Source organism: Amphiura filiformis, chromosome 4 (genome assembly GCF_039555335.1).
Source record: "Amphiura filiformis chromosome 4, Afil_fr2py, whole genome shotgun sequence".
Taxonomy (NCBI): Eukaryota; Metazoa; Echinodermata; class Ophiuroidea; order Amphilepidida; family Amphiuridae; genus Amphiura; species Amphiura filiformis.
The window spans coordinates 18,443,312-18,466,729 of record NC_092631.1 but is presented as its reverse complement, the minus strand read 5'-3'; the positions used below and the strand labels follow the sequence as shown (position 1 = coordinate 18,466,729).

The following is a 23,418-nucleotide window of genomic DNA, read 5'->3' as shown; positions in this document are numbered from 1 at the left end:
ATGCTTTGGTAGTGAGGTTCGGTCCTCGGGTTGTAGCGGTTGGATGTGGCATAATTGCAAATGTTGGCTTGATAGTTTGCGCATGTGCACCAAATGTTTACACTTTCCTAATTGGTATACTTCTAGCAGGTAATGAATTATAGCTTACACAGAAGTAAAGACACTCCTATACAGGGTGTATCAAAATAAAGTATACAGTTTGAATTACTAGATTAAGAGTATGAGGTATTTGGTCAAAATAATTTAGTTGATAGCTGAATTAACATCTTGTCCTCATACAACTGTAAAATCACATGCGGGTGATTATTAATAACGACTCGGTGGCTATTTTTGTGAGCCGAATAAAAATGCAGTTGTGCGAAGTCAATTAAAATAAGATGAAAATCAGAGTTTCACCACTTTCTTTACAGAACAATTTGCAGATTGATTTGAAGTATCATTAAGGGGAATGGCCCCTAAGATCTCCTGATCTTACAAATCTGAATTTCAAAGGTTTTTCACAAGTCCTCCTGCAGACCTTGACGAACTCCAGAGACACATAATTACACAAGTTGACATCCCCAGGCAGGACGTCTTATCTCTCATAAGACGTGGTGTGAATGCCATGCTGAGGAGAGCTGATATCTGCATACAGAGGAATGGTGGCCATGTCCTGATGCATGCCATGTGGAAGACTATGACTGTCAATTACTGTAAAGAAAGTGGTTATACATATGATTTTCATGTTCCTTTGATTTTAATTGACTTTGCACAACTATATTTTTGTTCGGCTCGCAAAATAGCCAGCGAGTCATTATTAATGGTCACACGCCAGTGATTTTACAGTTATAGGAGGACAAGATGTTGATTCAGCTGTCAACTATGGCATTTTGATCAAATACCTCATACTTTTTTAATCTATTTTTCAAACTGTATACTTTATTTTGGTACACCCTGTAGTATCATGCAGTGTAGTAACGTATTGCACTTACAGCTTAATTTAAATTTTATATGAATGGTTTGATTAGGCCATGTTAATAGTTCGTCTCAAAGACCTACCCATGCATTTTTTAAGAGTTTATGTGGTGGAGAAAAAAAGAAAAAAAAACAGCAGAAAAAACAACTGAATAACACACAAAAAGCGGGTGATTTTACTAATGCTCACAGAGGTATTGAGACGAACTATTAAGATGGCCTAGTACCAAGAGTTTATTCAAAAGTACGATGACACCGTTTCAATGAACAGTAACATGTTGCAACGGTTCAGCTAAACAGCCAGCACAATAAATTAGGTAGCAGTTCATGAATATGACCAAATAGCCAAAGTGAAATTTCGAAAATCAAGGTGATTATAATGACCATGGCTTAACTAGGGTTGGTAGCGTCAGGGGTAAGAAAAACAATTGGCGCCCCTACCCCCCTCCCCCCCACACCCGAGAATATCTTATTCTTATATCAATTCTTGAAACAATTTTGGATAAATAAGGCCTGCCACTAATTAATTTTGGTTACTAGAAATGTTCTTTCAATTGAATTTGTGCTGAAATGCACTTTCATCGCTTGGAGGGGCGCAGAATCAATGCTGAATTGGTCAATTATTTGGTGCCCCCCTACGGGTAGCGCCCGGGGCACGTTGCCCCCTAGTTACGCCACTGTAAAGACCGCAAGGATGTTTTTTTTAAATTTGAGATATCAGTGATGGCAAATGATGCAAAAATAACCCAAGTTATCTGTATAACCTTTATGTAACATTTACAATAGTGCAACAGATGTGATATGCAGTAAAATGAACATTCATTTTCATCTGAGAATAAAGTTTTTATTATTTTATTATCATTCTTTTAGGATGAGATAAAATATGAAAAAGTAAAATTTCATGACATTTTGCTTTTAATGATCTGCTAAAATGACACAAATTAAAAGCCATAGCCATAATGTGTGGTTTGCTCCACAGCCACGCCCTCCAGTTTAGCGTAAGTCTTCCACAGAGGGAGTGTGGGTTTCCAATCGAATAGACAACTGGGTAACTTCCATTTGAAATACTTACTCCAGTTGTGGATATTGGTAAAGCCAAAATACAGGGGGAGTATGAGTTTCAAAATGATTTATTTGGTCTGCCTCAAATGAGAGGTACAGCTCAACTTACCGTACTTTTCCTAACCAGACAGTCCATGCCAAAATTGTTACTACACCTTTACATTTCATCGAATCTCTTTTTGATGTCTGTCATTTTGAACATCACACTTGAAAGATGTATGCTATGTAGAAACTTTATTTTGCAATTTCATAATTTGCATATTATTAGCATATTTGCAAGAAAAAACATGAAAATCAATAAATACCTATATTTTTCACAATTTCAATATTTTATTAGTTTGTTATGACTTGATGAATGAAGCTGTTAAACAGATTTTGATATTTTTGCTTATTTTTCCTTTTTTGCCCCAAAATGTGTAAAAATCAAAAAATTTTGGATGACCTATATTTTCTTTGAATATTTATAAAATTTCTTAATTTAGGTATAATACAGTGCAGAAAAAGATGTCAAAAAATCTGTTAAACAGATTTCCAATAAATTGTTCCATTTTCCATTTTGGGTTAAATACTCAATTTTCATGCTGGATATTTGAAACATAAAATGAAAACATGTCCAATGCACTTTTTCCTCGAGATGTCTAATAATATCAAGGTTACGGATATATTATAATCCCTTCTTATCTTCACTGATCCATCAGATACCTATTGTTATGAATGATCAATAAAAGGTTCAGAACTGGGCTACTAATGGTCTGTCAAGTATCTATAGTTATTTTCATGACTGTGTCAACTCAAAAATCATGCAAGGTCGAATGTAGGAAAAGTACGATCAGTTGAGCTGTATAAGTTATAGTTGTCACAACAAACGGATCATAACTCTTTGCCTCAGACTCAATGACAACGGAATGCTTTTATCTGTCAACAGTTCTTTGTGCATTCCAAAACATCTCCATCCTGCCTCAGACTGGTGGTGACAATAGAATGCTTTTCTTTAGGCCAAAAAAAAAGGTTTGTCTCAAAGCTCACGAGTGGTTTGAAAACAAATGCGAAATGCGATTTTTTTTTTATTCCCGACTTTTTTATGGTATTTTGAGAATTTTTTTTTTTAAATAAAAAAATTCTGCATTTCTTTTTTTTTTTCAAATCTCGCGATTTTACATATATGCGCGTGCGAGCTTTGAGACACCTTTTTTTTTGCCTGATCAACAGCTCTTTGTGCATTCCAAAACACCTCCATCCTGCCTCAGACTGGTGACAATAGAATGCTCTTCTTTATCAACAGTTCTTTGCGCAAAAGTATTTTTGTTTCTCTTTCCAGGTTTCATACTTTTGCAAGAAACTGTCATGATAGGCGTGGTGCCACAATACTTTGAAAAACACTACCAAACAGCTGTCAGCATATACTGTTGTGGAACCGCACTTGGAATCACAATCATGCCAATGTTGACGCAGATTTTCATTCAAAATTATGGCTGGCGTGGTGCACTATTACTGATCTGTGGAATTGGTCTACACACCATACCATGTAGTGCTTTGTTACATTCAGAAAAAACACAAGAACAAAACCAATTAGAAACCAAACCCTTGATTGGCATTGACGTCGGAGATTCGATGATTACAAATAGCAAAGACACAACACAAACATCACATAAAATTGTAAATTTGCTGGCAGATAAGCCAATTGCGGCTCGCGTTTTGGTGCCCGGATTTGTGTACGGGTATGTGTTTAACGGCTGGCTAATCTACATTGTGTCCTTTGCTATCGCAAACGGGGCATCTTTGAGAGATTCATCGATAGTGGCAAGCTGTGGTGGAATTGGTGTGTTTATAATTAGAATGAGTCTTCCATCCCTGAATAAGAGACTGACATATAAACATATCATGTACTCGTCATCATGTTTGGTAGCGGTGTCGTTAATTTTAACGACCATGTTCACCAGCGTTACAGGAATGAGTCTGTCTTCCATTTTGTTTGGCATCGCATCAGGCGCTCTTGGAGCTGAAATCTATATTATCAGTAAGGATGTCGCGGATGAAGACCAGTACTATAACGTGATTGCATTGTATCATTTATTCACTGGGTGTGCTTCCATTGTTAGTGGAGTCGTTACAGGTAAAATAAACACAAAAGTAACAAAACTTTGTTTCCATTGATGAACATCAAAATAAATGGTTATAATTTTCAGGTGTGGAAACCGAGATAACAGTAAAAAAATTACTGTGATAGTACGGCAAACCCACACGTTTTTCAACAGCTACGCATGGCGATTTTGTTTCAGATAGGCCAAGCGACACAGGCTAAGCATATCACTTACACAATATGAGATACCGCAGCGTTTCCATTCATACATGTTTTTACGATTGGGATGGAAAAGGGAATGGAAATGGGAGGCGGGTGGACATGAGAATTGATATGAGAATGGAGATGGAGAAGGGATATGTGAATAACAATGTTGATGGGAACAGAGATGGGAGATGGGAATGCAATTGGAAATGGAGATGGGAGATCGGGATGGAGATGGAGATGGGAATGGAGATAGAGATTGGAGATGGTTATGGGGATGGAGATGGGAATGGAGATTGGGATGACAATAATGACAATGACAGTGACAACAACGGTGATGATAATGATCGCATGATGATGACATGTAATCCTTGTTTGATCTCTTAATGATCACAACTATCCCCTTTTCATCCCTCACATACTACAGGTTTGATCTATGATGCCACTACAAGCTTCACCCTATCATTTAACATTTTAGCTGCTGTATCTTTAGTTGCTGTGATTTCACTTGGATTAGAAAGTAGCACAACATGAGTGAAAAAAAAACTGCCTGCAGAAATGGTCTTTGGATTCATGAGACAAATGAAAGGGTCAAATTCACTGAAACCAATACTGACACATTGACGGCGGTCACAGTTTAGATAAAGTTTAAAAAAAAAGACATTTCAGAATGGAAACGATGAAGAATGTGAAATTTAAGCAATGTGACAAGGTTTATCAGAGCGATTGAAGTCTTAATATAGGTGACCCCGGAGTGACGTCACAAGCCGTTGACCTCCGTTGACAACAAATCCGATTCAGAAGTCAAATTTGTAGTTTTCTGTGGTTTGTCACTTTTCAAATCGGCCAAAATACTACCATTTCTGTAACTTCTCGACATGGGGCCTCCAGCCAACAAAACAAAATAAAGACTCTCCTCTACATGTTCATGTGTTCAGCTTCACATAAAATGCAATTTTCGTCAAGTATTTAACCTTTATTTTACTGAAATCGGCCCAGAAATTAGCTTGATTCGAGTCAAAACAAAATGTAAACAGTCTGAATCAGCCTCTGCTACAAGTCTTCAACTAGTCGCACAGCTCCACGGTCTATTGTGGGTTGAAAAGCGTAAGTGTAGGCACTGTAGCATCATGTAAAATAAGTACCCGGATGGCCGGGGTCACCTATACTTCAAATCTATTGAAATCCAACATTTTATTCTATTCATAAAAAATAAAGCATAATGTAGGGTACGGGTTTGAACTACGGGTACAGGCATTTATGGCCAACCATTCATTATTCATAACCTCATGAATAAACATGATATATACGATCCAATCATATTTTATTATTGGTAAAAACGGAAACACAATATAGAGGTCATTAGTATTTCACAATTGACCGCAAAGTGTGTATTGTTCCAATCGTAAATATTAGTAACGTAACCTCCACCCGCGCTGTGTTGTGTGTCAAACAAACTGCGAGCACGCTGTTGTGATTCACACTTTTGTTATTGGTCGACCTGTTTTAAAGTACAGTGGGGGCACCGCAGGGGGGGGGACATGAGGGGCAAATTCCCCCAGTCAGAACTCTTGCCCCTACCGCATTGCCCCCAGTAAAAACACCAAATTAAGAACATTTCAAACTTTTTGCTGTAATTTTGCGCAAAATTTGTTGATTTTGCTCCCCCTGAAATTCACTTTTCCCCTCAATGCCACCCCCTGGAAAAAAAAATCTTGGCGCCGCCACTGGCAAAGTGTAAAAATTGTTTGTTTTAACAAACTTTTAAGGACAAGTTTGTGATATTTTGTAAAGTGAAGAGATGAAAGTGACGGTTATGATTGAGGTTAATAAACTTTGCATCGGGAATATATTGGGCATTGCGAAAAATCTAAACATTTTGCTTTGGACCTCCCAATATTCCTCGATTCCAAAATGTTTAGATTTTTCACAATGCCCTCCAAATAACCGATGCACAGTTATTAACCTCTAATCAGTTGGATAAATTTAGCATCCATTAATTGGAAGTTATAATTCAACATGTTCAACAGTTTATGCATTTAGAGAATTCATCAAGAGCATTCTTTAGCGAGAAATCAAAATATACGAAATAAAATTTCACTTATTACTTCCAATTAGCAGGAAATCACTTCAGCAGAAAATCACTTAATTTACAAAAAAATGCAAATCATTATCACTATATCACTTAAAGGTCGATTGACAACATCATCCCCTACTTAACCCCATCAAAATGCAGATTTTGGTATCAGGTGAAAGCTCAGGGTTGCTTGATTTAAATCATGTTGAATTAAATCACATGATTTTTGCCAAAAAAATAACTGATTTAAATCAACTTTTTCATTTTTTACCATATTTGGTGAATGCAAGTTAATTTCTTTCTTAAATTGTTTTACTTTATTTCTAATACTGCTACAACTTTTCGATACAATTAAAATACCTACATGTCATTTTATCTAGAGCTAAAAATTCATCTTCAAGGTGCAGAATTCAACAATGTTTTTTCCTATAATTTTACAATTTTTCTTTGAAATATTCACATGTAAAAGACCTCTTGATTTTTTGTACATACAGGATAATATTGCGCATAAATGTCTAGCATTCCACTCTCTTTTGACTTGATCATGGAGTATATTAGCAGTTCTTGGAATTAAATAAAAAAATCTATTTAAATAAAAAATAATCTGATTTTAAGGGCTGGGGTATGAGCGTTTGGACAGTATTTATTGTGGGACATTAGAGCACATCAGACAAAGCAAATTGCATTCTGAATATAAAGAATTTCCTTCTGATATCAAATAATTTTGATTTTTTGAAATTCGCAATGTAATACATATTTTATGGCAAATCATTAAAAATTGATATTTTTGATATTTAACAGTACTCAAAGTAAATTTTATAAATCTGATGATTTATACTTAAAGTGTATGTAGGTGGGATGAAAGGCCGACGATCAATTGAAAATTTTGACCTTTCAGTATTGAAGATATGGATTTTTTACCCAAAACACCAAACAAATTAGGTCTTTTTGGGAAAAAATCCATATCTTCAATTAGAAAGGTCAAAATGTTCAATTGATCGTCGGCTTTTCCTCCCAGCTACACACACTTGAAGAATATATCATTAGATTTATAAAATTTACTTAGAGGACTATTATATATCAATTGTATTATATCGTGAATTTCAAAAAAATGAAAATTATTGGATATCAGAAAGACATTCTTCGTATTCAGAATGCAATTTGATATGTCTGATGTGCTCTCATGTCCCACAAAAAATACTGTCGAGACGCTCAAAACGCTCATTCCAGATCCCTTAATAAAAATCCAATTTTTTTTCTTTTTTAATTTAGAAAAAAAAAAAAAATCAGCAACCCTGAGTGAACTTCATATGGTACCTGCCATAATATTCAATCAAACCCAAGAAGAGCCTTTGTTAACAAGGCCTACATGAATAACTTGTGAATAACAAGATGCAGTAGACCGTATCGAGAAATTATTGGGTTGAAAAACCCACATTGTGCACAAAAGAATGTACACTGTACATTGTACAGTAGGCCTATTAGACCATTGGCATGAGTGATTTCTGAACAGAACAGATTAATTAATGTTGAATGGATAATAAAAAGTTATAAAATAACTTGACTGCGTGCAGTTACTAGCATTATTCAGAAGCAAATTTAGAAGTCTTTTAAAAAAAAAAGGCTACTAACATACGTACAATGGCTGAAAAAGACAAAGCTAAGTCATGGCTAGTGTTAATTTGAGCATGGAAATAGTAGATGAGAAGGAATCACAACGAAATCGATCGCCTGTGACTAATCCCGCTTATCTATTCTTCATTACAAAGGAAGAGGACTCAACAAATTCCCTTTTGAGGACACTCATATTGCCGCCATCAGCGTGATTTGGTAGCATAACTGGACATTCATAGCGATAAATCTTTGCGCACAAACAAATTGTGAACCGGTTGTTGTGACCTTAGTTGATGAAGCGCACTTTTAACGTTCATTTAGACTGGAATTTATAAACATTTGCAACAGATTTTTGCATTTTCAGATGCAGAGAAGTCAAAACAATACAAATATTGGGAAATTTAATCAAAATCGTTGTATTTTCGACTAAAACGCTTTAAAAAAGTTTTACATTTTGTAAGGATAATCGTATTTTCGCTGACCCCAAATTTAATTAAAATGTAAAGGTATAAAACAAGTTGTTCCGATTGTTTCCGAAAAATGGGAACAGATTCTATCATAAGACAAGCGGAAAATCAATTCTATCAAATTGCCTTCACATGTGCCCCAGACCGCCCACATAGGTAAATTTGCCCCTAAATGTTTCAAATATATGACTTTCGACTTCCGATTTTCGTAATACATCCTTCCCACAAGGCATTATTTTTGGCTATGTTATCCCATCTGTCCCATAATGCATTCATATTTCCTGCCCTTTCCTGCTCACAAGGCCGCATTTAGTCCATAAGCTATGGTCTCTTATCTGCAGCTTTAGAATTGAAAATGTCATGTCATAGAAATGTTCGTCACCGATGACCATCGTGTTGGGATATAATCCCGAGGATTATGATATAACTATAGCGGTTGGACGTGTATAGAAAGCGTCAATGTACATGTCGGCAATGTGTTTGGAACTTTGATGATGGTTAGTTGTGATTCCTTCTCATCTACTATTTCCATGATTTGAGTAACTTTCAGTGTGTTTTTCATGATTGGATCTGTTAAAAGTTTTGGTGTGTTATTACCCGAGTTGACTGAGCAGCTTACAAGTGACGCATGGATTATTGGTTCGTGCGTATCATTGCTGGCAGCATGGGGATACACTATTGGTAAGTGTTGGCGTGAGTAACTGTTATTAATCAAGTCTTAAAGACTGTTGTGGTGGTTTAAAAGTCAAGTGACAATTAGAAACATTGTGGTTTTTAATGCGAGGCATCAATTGAAATGCTAGCAGCTAAATGTCAAACTGTATGAGTAGTAAACAAACATACCCTCAAATGACCTTTAACCTCCATATAAGACCTTGATCACCACCAATAGCAGTGGCATTAATGTGGCTGCTCCTACCCCGGGGGTGGGGGCTGGAGAAAAAGGTGCCCCTTTCAACATCCCAAAAAGGTTGACCCAATTTATTTTTTTGGTGGTTTAAAAAAGTGAAGGGCAAATAACAAACAGTGAGTACCCTAAATAAAAGAAAGTTTTTCAAACATTTTTGACAATTTTCCGCCCTTTCTTCTTTAATAACTGCATTTTTTCTTTAATAACTGTTTTTGTCGCCCTTCTTCTTCTGCCGCCCCTTCCTTTTCGCCGCCCTCCGCTTTTACCCCGGGGGCCAAAGACACCCCCAAAATACGCGCATGAATAGATGAGGGTTCTCATAGTCCAGCTATGACCCAAGATTGGTTGCATGGATTTTAACTTAAATATGAGACCAAATTTTATTTTACAAGTTGACCTCAAATGACCTTTGACTTCAGTATATGACCTTGAACACCCCCCCCCCCCAAATGAGCCAAAGTTTCTGACCATGGCCCACCTATAGCTATCCTGAAAATTTGAATCAATCCGCCTATCCATTCACAAGATACATCATCTGGAGGTACATGTATGGAAGCATGGTTCTAGCTGTAGGCCTATACCTCTTTTCTTATCATTTTTCTTATCTTTTCGTAATATCATTATGCATTTAAAGTGTATTTTGGTCAATCATACATAGTAATGTTATTCTAATTTAATTATATTGATTTAATTGTTACTGCCTAAATGTATTGAGATTTATTTATATACCAATGACTCTTGTTTACATTTAATGTTATTACTTTGTTGAGCTATTAAGCTAGCTTCAGACTCCGTGTATTATGCGTACAATATTGTATGTAACATATCTCGTTATTTAATCTATTGCCATTCTATTTCCAGTAATGTTTAAGTTCTAATGAATGTTTGATGACGAAAAATCGATAATATGTTACATGTAATATCTAGTAGAAATATAGTATCGATTTTACGTCATCAAACATTCGTTAGAACTTAAACATTACTGGAAATAGAATGGCAATAGATTAAACAACGTAGATATGTTGCATACAATATTGTACGTACAATAAAAAGTCTGAATACTGCTTTAGTATCACTTGTATATTGATGTTAATGATTGATGAAAATAAAATATGAATGAATGAATGAATCATAAATAATGTACTGCTTCTCTTGAGTCACTGAAATTCCAGTGTACTGGATTCCTTGCTCCTATAATATACATGACTTTTGCAACCAGTGTGTTATTATTTTTTGAGAAAAATGCAAAAATAGTCACAAATTTATCAAGGGGTGTAGTACACCCTTAATGACTGAAAAAAAATGAAGAGGAAGTCATTCTATATTTTTATCATCTAAATATATATTTTTATCATCTTAAACTAAATTTAATAGTCCTAAGTCTACCTGTAACATGTGTAATAAACTATATTCTTAGCTATACTGAATTTACGGGTCATTTGATCATTATGAAAATTATTCATGTGTAGGCCTATATTCATGAATCAAGTAGTCATGGAAACCTTTGAAAAAATAATGTATACATAAATCCCAGTTACAGGGTGTCCCCCCAAAAAAGAGGCCCCTCATTGCGTCTTCTTTTTCTCCTATTTCTGAAAAGTTGATCAAATATATTTTAGTATGTAAATAAACCTTGAGTCGTTAGCTTTAATAAACCAAAACAACAGGCTATGTTAGCACAGCTATGACAATTTCAAAGGTATCAAATCTGAATTTTGATGATTTTTACAATCACCCGGATGAGCAATGGGCCTTCAAGTGCTAAATGGAGTGGCAGATGATTGTACTATGTATATCCCAACATTGTTTGGAGAAAGAGAGAGAGAGAGAGAGAGAGAGAGAGGAATTTGTGGATGGGAAGGGGGCATAGTGATGACACCTCTGACAAAAGAAAAATGAAAGAGAAAAGTGCAATTCACCCGACAAAACACCCGAATGATGTGGTTCATTAATTGTGACTAACAACATACAGTAAACGGTATCAAACAAGTATTGAAATAAACCAGCTGCATTTTGCAGTTTAAGTGTACTATTAGAATGGTAATTTTCGGTACAGATATATTTTCATAATTTCCAACACAGAAGACTTTTGTGTGTGCTGATATTTTTGAGAAATTTGCGTCAAACGTTATCATTAATGTACAAAATCTCACATTTGTGTGTTGTTAAATTTGCGATAATTATAACCTCTATTTGTGAATTTCGCAAGAATAAAACTGTCACAAAAATTACAGGTCAGCATTGACATAAAAGGTCTTTCCAGTGAAAAAAGGTCATACATCAGGGTTGCCAAACATGTGATTTGGTAACCCAATTGGGTGACTTTTGAAGATTTTCCACACAACTTTTGACAATTACCTGTCCCATAACATAGATATGCCCATAAGTACCAATGGTTAAGAAAAAAATTGGTGACTTTTCAACATTGGCTCCTGCGACTTCCGGTAGTTTCGTGTGATCGTGTCCCATAGAAACCAATGGTTAAGAGAAAAATTGGGTGATTTTTTTATTATTTGACCTGCGATTTGGGCTAAAAAGTTTGGTAAACCTGTTAACAAACCAACAACTGAATTGAACAGATTAATCTGAATTGGATAACAAGCTTGTGCTTGCTTGAAATGAAATAGACTACCAACTATGGCTGAAAATCTGGTTATGCTTGACTGACTGCATGCAACTACTGGCTTGACTTTGACTGCATGGAATGGATAATACGCTTATGCTTGCCTGACTGCATGCATACAAATGCTTGCATTATTCAGAAGCAAATTTAGAAGTCTTTTCCAAATGAAAGGCTACCAACCATGGCTGAAAAGGACAATGCCAAGTCGTGGATAGTGTTAATTGGAGTAACATTCACTATCTTTTTTGTGGTTGGATCTATCAAAAGTCTAGGTGTGTTATTACCTGTGTTGACTGAGCAGCTTACACGCGACACATGGGTCATTGGCTCGTGCGTATCACTGATGGTGGCATGGGGATACACTGTTGGTAAGTGTTTGGTGTGAAAGCAGGGGCGGAATGGGGGGCACCCCGGCGCCCCCAAATTTTTGCAGACCAGCACCTGACTTTGTGTGGCCCGCGGCTTTAAGACTTTGGGGGTGGGGGTTTCTCCCAGGCTGAAGGTCACAGGATGTGCCACAGTTTTGGGGTATATTTTCAGCGATCTTGGTACATCGATGGGTGGGTTTTCAGTGAAGACCAGTTCCAAAAGTTCAGCACTACACTCCGCACACCCCTACCAACATTTCAGTTGTATATACCCCAACATGGCTTGGAGAGAGAGAGGGATTGGGGGGGGGGGAAGGGGGCAGAGTGCCCCCTCTGACTAACAAGTTGGTTCTTGAACCACAAGTCTTGCCTGCTTTTGCCACTGCTTGCTTTTAACCTTGGGTAACAAAAGGTTTACTGGACCGAACCCCCAAATTACCACAAATTGATGTTGACATTTTTGATCTTGCTTTGGTGGTCGTTCCCGCCAAATTTCATGAACCTGCAACAATCTATGGCAATTTGACCTTTGATGACTTTGACGTTTTTTTTTTTTCATTCCCAATTTTCATGCACATGTGACAATATTGCAATTTGACCCGGCACCACCCTGAATGTGTGCATATGGTTCCTTCCAACAAGTTTCACTAGCATATGCTGATGGATCTTGAGATAATCTGTCCACAAACTCTGCTGACCGTACACCACAAATGTTAAATGCTACATGTATCTCATTTTGATAACACTAGTCAAGCACAATATAGACCAGAAAGAAAAATTATATAGTTGACCGTTCTGGTTTATTCATCTCATCTTTCTGGTCTATATTGTGCATGTTGAATAAAGTAGACAAAGTATAGGACTTCAATTAATGACACCTCTGAGAAAAAAATTTAAGAGAAAAGTGCCCCTCTCCTGACAAAAAAATGAAAGAGAACTTCTGGAAGGCAAACAAAAAGAAAAGGGGAAAGGAGTCTGTTTCAACTAAAATTCACCCTTATCATGGGCTAAAATAGTGTAAAATTAACACAATTTTTGGCACTATACACACATTATATCCCACCAAAAATACCGGGTCAAAATGATGCAACCATGAAAATATTTTTGTCTTTGCCCCGCCTCCACCAAAACCAGAAAGAAAGTTTTATACCCCCCAAACAAGAAAGCTGGCTACACCCCTGTACATTGTTTCTTCTGTCAAGTGTCCCAACACATTTCGTCCAACATTGTTGCTTAATAAAAAAATGGGTCCCTCCAACATGTTTTTGTTTTCACATAAACACACATTTTGTTGTATATACCGGTAATTGACCGACTCTCCAAGCTGGTAATTTAAAACAATTGCACTATGTATTACTGAGAAAATTTGGATGGGTCACATTTGACCACCAATGAGGGTTAATACAAGATGGGCTCTTGGTGTTGGAGACTGAAAAAGAAGAAAAGCACTAGCCTGGGCAGGATCTGGAAACTGGGATGCCTTTGGAGAAGTCCATCCCTGTCAATCGAAACAAGAATCAAGCTGTTTGAGACAACCTGTGTTACTGTCATTTATTCATTCATTCATTTCATTCATTCATTCATATTTTATTTTGCTGTCTTGCTGTACGGGTGCGAGTTATGTTAAACATCAATCGTGTGGATTTGATTCCAAATGAAATAATTAAAATCTGAACAACACCACTGTACTCCACTGGTTGCCAGAGTCAAGATTCATCAACTCACATTTCGCCACCATATACTGCATCTTAAAGATGACGAGTCTGTGAAAGAATATGCCCTTTATATTCCACCACATGGGAAGAGGAAACCGGAGACGGCCATGCACACTGTACTTACAGTATGTCTAGCACCTCCTGGGAGATACTGAAGGGATGCTGCAGCCAAACAAAATTGTTACGCTTGCCCAAGATCGTAATAGTTGGAGTAAGCTTGTAGTCGCCTGCTCCGCAGCCGACTGATGATGATGCAATCCACAAATATATTGGTCAAGGCATGAGTTTTTATAAAATGTTGATTGACAAGCTAGCATAATGACATGCACTATAAATGGAGGGAAGGGAGTGCCAAGAGACTGGCTATGGGGGGGGGGGGAGCTCTGGTAGCTGGTTGATTTTGCATGATTTTTCACAAATTTGTGCATATGACTTAAAAATATGGGGGAATTGGAAGTTCGAAAGCTCCCTGTAAAAAGTCCTGCATGCGCTTGTGGAAATATAGGCCTATAGAAAGAGCAACCAACATACACAATCACAATAAATAGATACATAGTACATGTATACATAATAGTGTCATGCTTGATTTTGTTTTCACAAATAATAAAAAATACATCGGTTGTGTTTTATTATCATGAATTCATGATTATATCATATTGTCAATGCCATTGCTAACTTCATAATGTTATGCAATATGAAAACTATGATGATAAAATGCAACAGATTATTATGAACATGGGCTGAAACAACTACTGTATATGCCAATATTTTTGTGTACAGATATTTTTGCGGTTTAAGTATCACTGACAATTTCGTGAGGTATTAAATTTGCGGTTGTTGGCAACTTATATAATGAAATACATAATAAATTTCTTCATTTTAATATATTCGTGAGTTATTTTTTTTGCGGGAACATATCAATCTGCGAAATTCGCAAAAAATAAAACCACCGCGAAAATTTCAGCGTATACATCATCATCGTAGACGCTTTCCGGCTATGTTGCCATTGCGTACGCTACTACTGCTCTCCAGGCTATTCTGTCATTGGTCTGTGTAAGAGTTTGTTCATCTACTTCTTTCTGCATTTGCGCCACCCACATTGGTTTTGGGCGTCCGACAGGACGCTTAGTTTTTCTTTGAAATTCAGCTAGGGCTTGACGTGCTGGAGTTTCTTCTGGGAGTCTGTATAGATGACCCACCCAGTTTAGTCTTCTTCTTTTGATGGTTTTGCTCCATGGTTCAGCATTTGTGTTTGTATATAGATCAGCATTTGTCATTTTATCTAGTTTTGTGATGGATATTGTTCTTCTATTAAGTAGACTTCTTTGAAATACATCAAGTTTTGTTGTCAATGTCCATAATTCACTATTGTATAGAAAAATGGATCCTACATACGCATTAAAAATTCTCATTTTGTTGTAATGTTTGCTCTTTTGCTTTGCAGGAAATGTTTGAGTTGATTATATGATGCTATTGCTAGACATTTTCTCCTTTTTATATCTTTGTTAGTATCTAGTAATGTTCCTAGGTATTTACATTTTTTCCAGTCTGATGGACCATCTTTGTGTACTTTGTATTGTTCTGTTTTGTCTTGATTTTCAGCGTATACAGTATGCAATTTCCCTGATTTCTGCACAAACAAAAATAAGCTAAATTTATAAGATATTCCATAAACTTGGGGGAAGAATGAAGCCTCAAAACACTGTAGAAATTAAACATAGACCAAGAAAGAGTAAACAACAGCTTATACTAATAGGCCCACATTAAATAGTTTCATGCTTGATTTTGCATTCATATTTCTATTTTTTATTATAGAACCTATATATCAATGATTCTTTCAGTTCCAAACTGCATTTTGTTCAAATTTAGTAGTCTAAAATCTACACATAAATTTGACCAAGTTGCACATTTTTTTTCTTCAAACCATTGATTTTGACCGAGGTCAAATGTCATCCATCCAATTTTTGTTCTTTAATATATTGTCCCTACATAACCCCTTCATATACGGTGTAAATTGTGTATCTCATATTCCTGTGGGAAAGTGGTTTTCTGAAGGAGGGTCCATAGACAACCCTAATAAACACATGCGTTCATGAAAGGTCATGACCCAAGCGATCCAGTGACATTATCAGAGATACCATTCAATTAGGAGTCAGTTGGTTTCACTATGTGGGTATTCATTGTGCTGTATTCATTAGAGGTGTGACTTTACAGGTAATTGTGTAACTCTTACTCCCTCTCCCTCCCTCCCTCTTTCTTCCTTCTCCCTTCTCTCTTTCTCTCTCTCTTTCTTTTTTAAGACCCGGGGGAAGTCCTCGAATTAAGGATCTGAAGGGGCATGGCAACATTTTTAGGGCAAGTTGATAATTGCCTTGGATTTTCACTTAAAAGGCAAGGCAGCACAGCAGTGCACCGACGGCTCATTAGAGGGCATGGCAAGTGACCGCCTTGGACTTATTTTGAGGGCATTACGGCAGTGGGTAAGTGAATTCGGGCCCGGTAGGACGTCAATGAGTAGGGACCAGGGTACCCGGGTTTTGGTCACTGTCTTAGTGTTCATCATTCTATTGAAATTCTTACTGCAGACTAAATGTGTGCCCAATGAAATAATGTACTGATTGATGTCACTGACTGTATTATATATATGGAGTAAAAACATTAAGATTCAACCTTTCCAATATTATTTTTATTTTACAGGTCTGTTAACCAATACCTTAGTTGGGAGATTTGGTCCTCGTGTTGTAGCGGTTAGTTGCGCTATAATCTCAAATGTCGGCTTGATAGTTTGTGCATGTGCAGAGAATGCATACACATTTCTGTTTGGTATACTTCTTGCAGGTAATATATTTTTTAGCTTCCATAAGAGAAATATGATTCAATAATTCGCCAGCAAAGTGGTTATTACTTAACTCCCTGGTAACCGGATCACACACCTTTTGGAATTGATAGTACATGCCATAGACTTTGTGTTATGATCATTTCGATCGTGGTGCAGAACTCAAAAGCGTGATCCAGTTGACATAGTGATAATCGGATTACACGTAACAATTCGCTGGCAAAAAGAGGTTATCCACTTTACTCATGTGTGACTTATTAAAAGGCGCTGGTTCCCCTAGTCATGCTAGTATACCTCATTCAGACTAATTCAATGCACGAGTTACCTGCATGACTTTGGCGGGCTATTTTGAAACAGTCATGGTTGCATGTGCAAGTACTTCTTTTGAAAGTCCTAAACCAGGTATAGCAGTCACTGATAGGATATGCAGCTTATTGAACACAAATAACCTCTATTGTTATATATATGTGTCACATTCTGAACACTAAAAACTCTTCAAACTTTAAACAAAATTAATTTCTTAAAGACTCTTAAAACTAAATTTAGAGTATAAAGGTATTGTTTTTAGCCCCCGTAGTGCATCTTTAATTTCATATAACATGGCAACATCATTATTTTAAGTAGAACAATGAGGCAAAGTTATGTTTTACTGATGTTGACCATGTTATATGAGACAATAGATGCCTGTCACTGTCAGGATCTAAAAACAATACCTTTATTTTCAATCTAAAACACTTCAATTCAAATTGAAATATTAATCATAAGTTTACCCTTTTACCTTTATTCTCAATCTAAAACAATTCAATTCAAATAAAAATTATTAATCATAAGTTTACCCAATTTTTATCAAATTAGATCCTTTACCTACGGCTTAGAATCAATCGGTCCCATTCGCCTTCGATCAGTTCAAATTACGCATACATGTATCACATCGACACGCACAGGCTGAACCGTGTTGTATCATGTCAAATGACATGGTTAAGAACCAATAAGATTGCAGGAACTTTCTCAAGTGTTTAAGAATATACAAAATAAAGTGGTCAATATACATATGTGACCCGGCAGCACAAATGAGCCGTAAATTCCCTAAATTGTATTCTGAGTTACGATGTAAAATGTGTACGAAGGTCATATTCACCGGTAACTTAAGCTGGCCCGACATCTGTCTTATTTTGATAGTCAAAAACTAATCAATAATCCTATTGTTGAAGTGGATAATAAGCTTCTACCTTATATGGCTATAGAACTTTTAATAGCTCTGGTCTTTGTTTGCTTTTGCTAAATCCTGTTCAAGTGGTGGGTTACCAGGCATTGTATTTTGTACAGGTATGCATAACCAACAATTAACAATGAGAGAACTTTCTTAAACCTCGTTGACTTGGGGATGATTTGAAATGACCGCCAATTATGACTGTTTGATATTTATTGCCAGCAATGTGGAAAAAGAGACACATGTAAAAGCATAAAAAGCTATAATTTTGTTGAAGGAGCAAAGTTTAACAAACCATAACCCGCTTCTGGATATCGTTTGAAGTCAAATGATATACCATTTTTAAGTTTATGATGTTTATTTTTAAACACGAAATAAAACAAAATTGACCGGGAAGGAATTTACGGCTCATTCGCCGTGGACGGTCACATATGGAGAATTTTGTTCTGCATATTTTGATACCTCATTTGGCACAATGAGACTTAATTCTCCCAAATTTTGTTCTGCGTAATTTATATCTCAACTGGCAGAATGCGACTTTATTCCCCCAAGTTATACCCATTTGTTTATTTCTCTTTTCAGGTTTTCTACTTATTCAAGAAAACATCATGTTGGGTATTGTACCACACTACTTCGACAAACACTACAAAACGGCTGTTAGCATATACTGTTGTGCAACAGCATTTGCGATCACAATCATGCCGATGTTGACGCAGATGTTCCTCTCCACATACGGCTGGCGTGGTGCACTATTACTGACCTCTGGGATTGGTCTGCATACCATACCATTTAGTGCGCTATTACATTCAGAAAAAACTCAAGAACAGAACCAAATCGAAATGAAACCATTGATTCGTAAATCGGATGATTCCAAGACGAAAAACAGGGATGACACAACAAAAACGTCACACATGATTCTACGTTTGTTTGTAAATAAGCCATTCTTGGCTCGTGTTTTGGTGCCTGGATTTGTGTATGGGTATGTGTTTAACGGATGGCTAATATACATTGTGTCCTTTGCTGTTGCAAACGGAGCATCTTTAAAAGAATCATCGATAGTGGCAAGCTGTGGTGGAATTGGTGTGCTTATAATCAGAACAAGTCTTCCATCCCTGAATCATAGACTGACTTATAAACATATCATGTACTCGTCATCATGTTTGGGAGCCGTATCATTAATTTTAACGTCTCTACTCACTAGTGTTGTTGGAATGAGTCTGTCTTCCATTTTGTTTGGCATGGCAATAGGCGCTCTTGGAGCTGAAATCTATATTATCAGTAAGGATGTTGCGGATGAAGATCAGTACTATAACGTGATTGCATTGTTTCATTTATTCTGGGGGTGTGCTTCCATCGTTAGTGGAGTCGTTACAGGTAAATGGAATTTAAAGAAATAAACTTTATTTGTGTTCAGAAACTGAATCATCAGGACAACTCGTAAACAAATAGTCTCTGAGTTTGATTGACAAATGAAGGCAGACATTAACTTGTCTTTTTAATTCGGTCTCCGCTTACATCTATTTATTTCTTGTTTGAGCTCTGGCATCATTAAAAATAAGGATGAGGTGGAGGTGGAGGAGGAAGAGGAGGAGGTGGAGATGGAGGTGGAGGATGAGGAGGAGAAGAGGATGCAGAGGAGGAAGAGAGTATGATGATAGGAAGAGGAGGAGAGGAGGGAGGACAGGATGATCCTCTCTTCCTCCTCATCGTCCTCATGATGATGACGACTATGATAAGACAATGATGAGGAGGAGGAGAGAATGACAATGAGGAGGAGGAAGAGAGGAGGATGATGATGATGATGAGGAAGATGGGGAGGATGAGGATGAGGAGAAGGAAGAGGAGATGATGATGATGAGATGATTATGATGTGATGAAGTGATGATGAGGAGGGTGAAGGATGATTGTACTGTTGTCAATAATGATGACAATAATTATGATGATGACGATGACAATGGTGATTATAATGAGGATGATGATGATGATGATGATGATGATAATGATGATGATTATGATGATGAGTATAATAATGATGATGATGACCACTGATCTTCTTTTCATTCCTTACTACAGGTTCGATCTATGATGTGACTTCAAGCTTCACCCTATCATTTGACATTTTAGCTGCTGTGTTTTTAGTTCCTGCTATTTCGATTGGTTTAGAAGATTTGTGTAGTCCAAGGAAGTGAAATATGCTGATCGTAAACAGCATTGAAAAGGGTCAAATTGAACAAATCTCACTGAAGCAAAATGGTTGAATCAAACAAAATCTCTGTTGTTGAAACATTTTCTGCAAGGTACCAGTTTTAACTTAAATGCAAAGGAGGAAAATACCATATCAAACAAGACAGCCATGTCTGGTGGACAGACAGCCACACTGACAATAAAATCGATAGTCAGAGCCAGATAAGCAGGGAAATATTCTGAATAGAAACAGGCTGATAATCTAGCCTAGCTGTCTCGTCTCAAGTTGAGAGTAACATCATGTTGGATTTCACAATGGCAGATACGAATTGTGCATGCTAATCTAATCCTGTAGGGCATATATATGTACACATGCGTAGAAAGGCGTTTTGTCCGTAACCTTTTATATACTCCGATTTGAATCTGCCACTGCGAAATCTACATAGTGTTACTCTTAACTTGAAATGAGAAATACTATACCCAGCGCACAAAGCTGAATCTTGGTTACAAAGTTACCACAAAGAATTGCTTTATTCCGTGTGGTAGTAACTGGATAGTTGTCCAAGATTCTGTTTGTTGCATAGCCAGCCTGTCAGACACAGAAATAGACAGCCAGACACAGATGGTCTGTCCGATGGGAACATCTACCCAGACACACTCGCACACAAATAGAAACACAGATAGCATGACAGACAAGAACACTGAAAACACCCACTCATCATACATACACACACGCCTCTGAATGTGGATGCAGATTGTGACTATGCAAACGCGGACGTCTGAAGGTGTACTCACTCCACATACCGAGGAAATTTTTATGTGTATCAATGAGTACGTGTATAAATATGAAATTTCATAGTATGTGTTTAACATACAATAGAGGATGTATCATGCAAACCCATTATACAGGGTGTATCAAAATGATTGGTACCCCTCAGCTTTATTGCCTGATGAAATGCATGCTTCTTCCAAATTCAACATTAGATCCTCTTGAAATGAATACTATGACCTTTTAGAACAAATAATTACAAATAAGGTGGGTGTTATGTTGCATTTTGATGTGGCATTCTTGGCCATGCTTACTGGATACTGATCAATTTTGATACACCCTGTACATGCAATTGTGGAAGTTGCAGATCTCCTTGTACCGAGGACGGTCCACGGTTTGTCCTCATTTGCCAGTAAACACCCCACTTACCATTTTCTCTCTGTGCCACGCCAAACTCCATCAACGGCCACGACAAATCCATCAGACTCCGTGAGCTAGCTACAGCAGCCAGATGTGCCACAACAGAATTATACAAGGACACCACATACTGCGCATCTTGCTCTGGTAGGCCTGCTTTACGACGTAGCTTGGCATCTTCATGTAGTGGCATACTGAACATCTCCATGAGACCGGTGTCTATGTATCCTCTCACGGTGTCTTCGGTTACATGAGGAGGAGGGGGGCAGTGTGTGGCCAACCACTGGAGGCCTTCTGATAACTGAAAAAGCAAAAATTAAAATATATTTTACAAAACTATCAATTAATTGTAACAGTTGCTGAAAATCTTTGTGATTTGTCTTTGGCTCGTACCCATTCGCTACTTGCAGTTCCGCCATTATGCACTATGTGCGGGGAGAGCCTCGAACTGGCAGCATACATGAATGGGAATTGAACTAGTCATAACGTTCTGTGTAAGGTTACATAATTCTTCCTTTCATGTATGCTGCCAGTTCGAGGCTCTCCCGCACATAGTGCATAATGGCGAACCGCAAGTAGCTAATACTGCTCGTTGGCTCTCCTTCAAACCAATGGCTGTCACAGTCAACAATAACAACATTGTCAATGTCAAGACTGTGACTACTGCTCTCAAGATGTTATAGACAGCTGAATCATTTCCATTCAAGCTGGCTCCTCCATGTCAATAGACCTCGGACAACCTTGGGTCTTCAACCCAACTGGTTTTGGCCGCAAGGTTGGTGATTCCATCTAACCAAAAAGTGAGTTTTTACTGGTTGACCAGATTTAATTATAATTACAATTGAACCTTTCCCAAGATTATACATAGTGTTATAACTCAATTTTACGACTGTCACCTTTGATCTGGTTGGATCAATGACACAATGGGCTATTCCAGTTGAAATCCATACACCCCCTATGGAAGACATGACCTTAACCATCCACGCGGGTAGTGTAGATTTTAAATGGAATCACCCATTCAGGTAACCCCATTTGAAATTCACACTCCCTGTGTGGGAGATTAAGGTCATGTCTTCCACAGGGTATGTATTTCAACTGGAATAGCCCAATATTTTGTTTTTGTATTAAACTTCGTCGTGGGCAGGAAAAAAAAAACCCATGTGTCATTGGCCCCTGAACATGTTTAAAGCAAAACCCCTTATGTAACTGGTTGGCAGTTTTGTTTTACACATGTTCAGGGGCAACAAACACATAGGGGTTTTTCCTGCCCAACGATGACTTACTTCTTCACTAGCCCGAGGATCCTCAATGTCCACTGCCAGTGACATCACATGATACACTGACAACAAACCACCATGCTGAAGGTATGGTAGCCTCAGACCTTCCTCGCACAATGTCTGGACATTACTAGTATTGCACTGGTCACTCAGGATGACCACCAACACAGGGATGGGTGGGTTGACTGGCTTGGCATCAACAAGGCTGACTAGTCTCTGGTATGCTTCAGACCAATCAGTCTGAAGGATGGGGGAAAATACAGGGACGGAACTTGTTAGATGATGGATCTGATAACATTAATTTAGCATTCAGATACTCTGATCAGCTTTGATATAGAATATCATACACACAGCTTGGCGCAGCACCTACGTGAACTGCGCTTTTGTGAATTAAAGCGTGCATGAGTTAAAACTTTTTTGACTCATGTAGTAACAAAAACTCTCCCCTATTACAAGCTAATCATAGTATAGTTGCAACTATAAGATGAGTAGCAACTTTTGACAATGACCTACAGTGTCTCATCTCAAAAAACTCCCCATGTTGGATTTCACTGGCAGATTTGAATCAGTGTGTTTAAGCGGTTGCATCTCCAGCGTATGGATATTATCATCTTTCTTTGTGTTTAGATTAGATTAGTGCATGCAATTCAA

At 37.4% G+C, this 23,418-nt stretch overlaps 2 protein-coding genes across 2 annotated transcripts in view; one reads left to right on the top strand and one right to left on the bottom strand.

The window, feature by feature from the left end:
* LOC140150021 (germinal-center associated nuclear protein-like) overlaps positions 1 to 23,418 on the bottom strand; it is a 177,576-nt gene that overhangs the window by 16,256 nt on the left and 137,902 nt on the right. Inside the window, exons 25-26 of the mRNA XM_072172025.1 lie at positions 22,774 to 23,055; positions 21,503 to 21,791 (exon numbers count right to left, since the gene is read on the bottom strand). Of these exons, the coding sequence (XP_072028126.1) occupies positions 21,503 to 21,791; positions 22,774 to 23,055 (571 nt within the window). The remainder of the gene's footprint in view (positions 1 to 21,502; positions 21,792 to 22,773; positions 23,056 to 23,418) is intronic.
* LOC140150636 (monocarboxylate transporter 6-like) lies at positions 11,967 to 21,115 on the top strand. Its single transcript, XM_072172696.1, has 4 exons — positions 11,967 to 12,359; positions 16,772 to 16,912; positions 18,703 to 19,494; positions 20,194 to 21,115. Exons 1-4 carry the CDS (start codon positions 12,173 to 12,175, stop codon positions 20,307 to 20,309), a joined length of 1,236 nt encoding a protein of 411 aa, XP_072028797.1. The 5' UTR covers positions 11,967 to 12,172; the 3' UTR covers positions 20,310 to 21,115.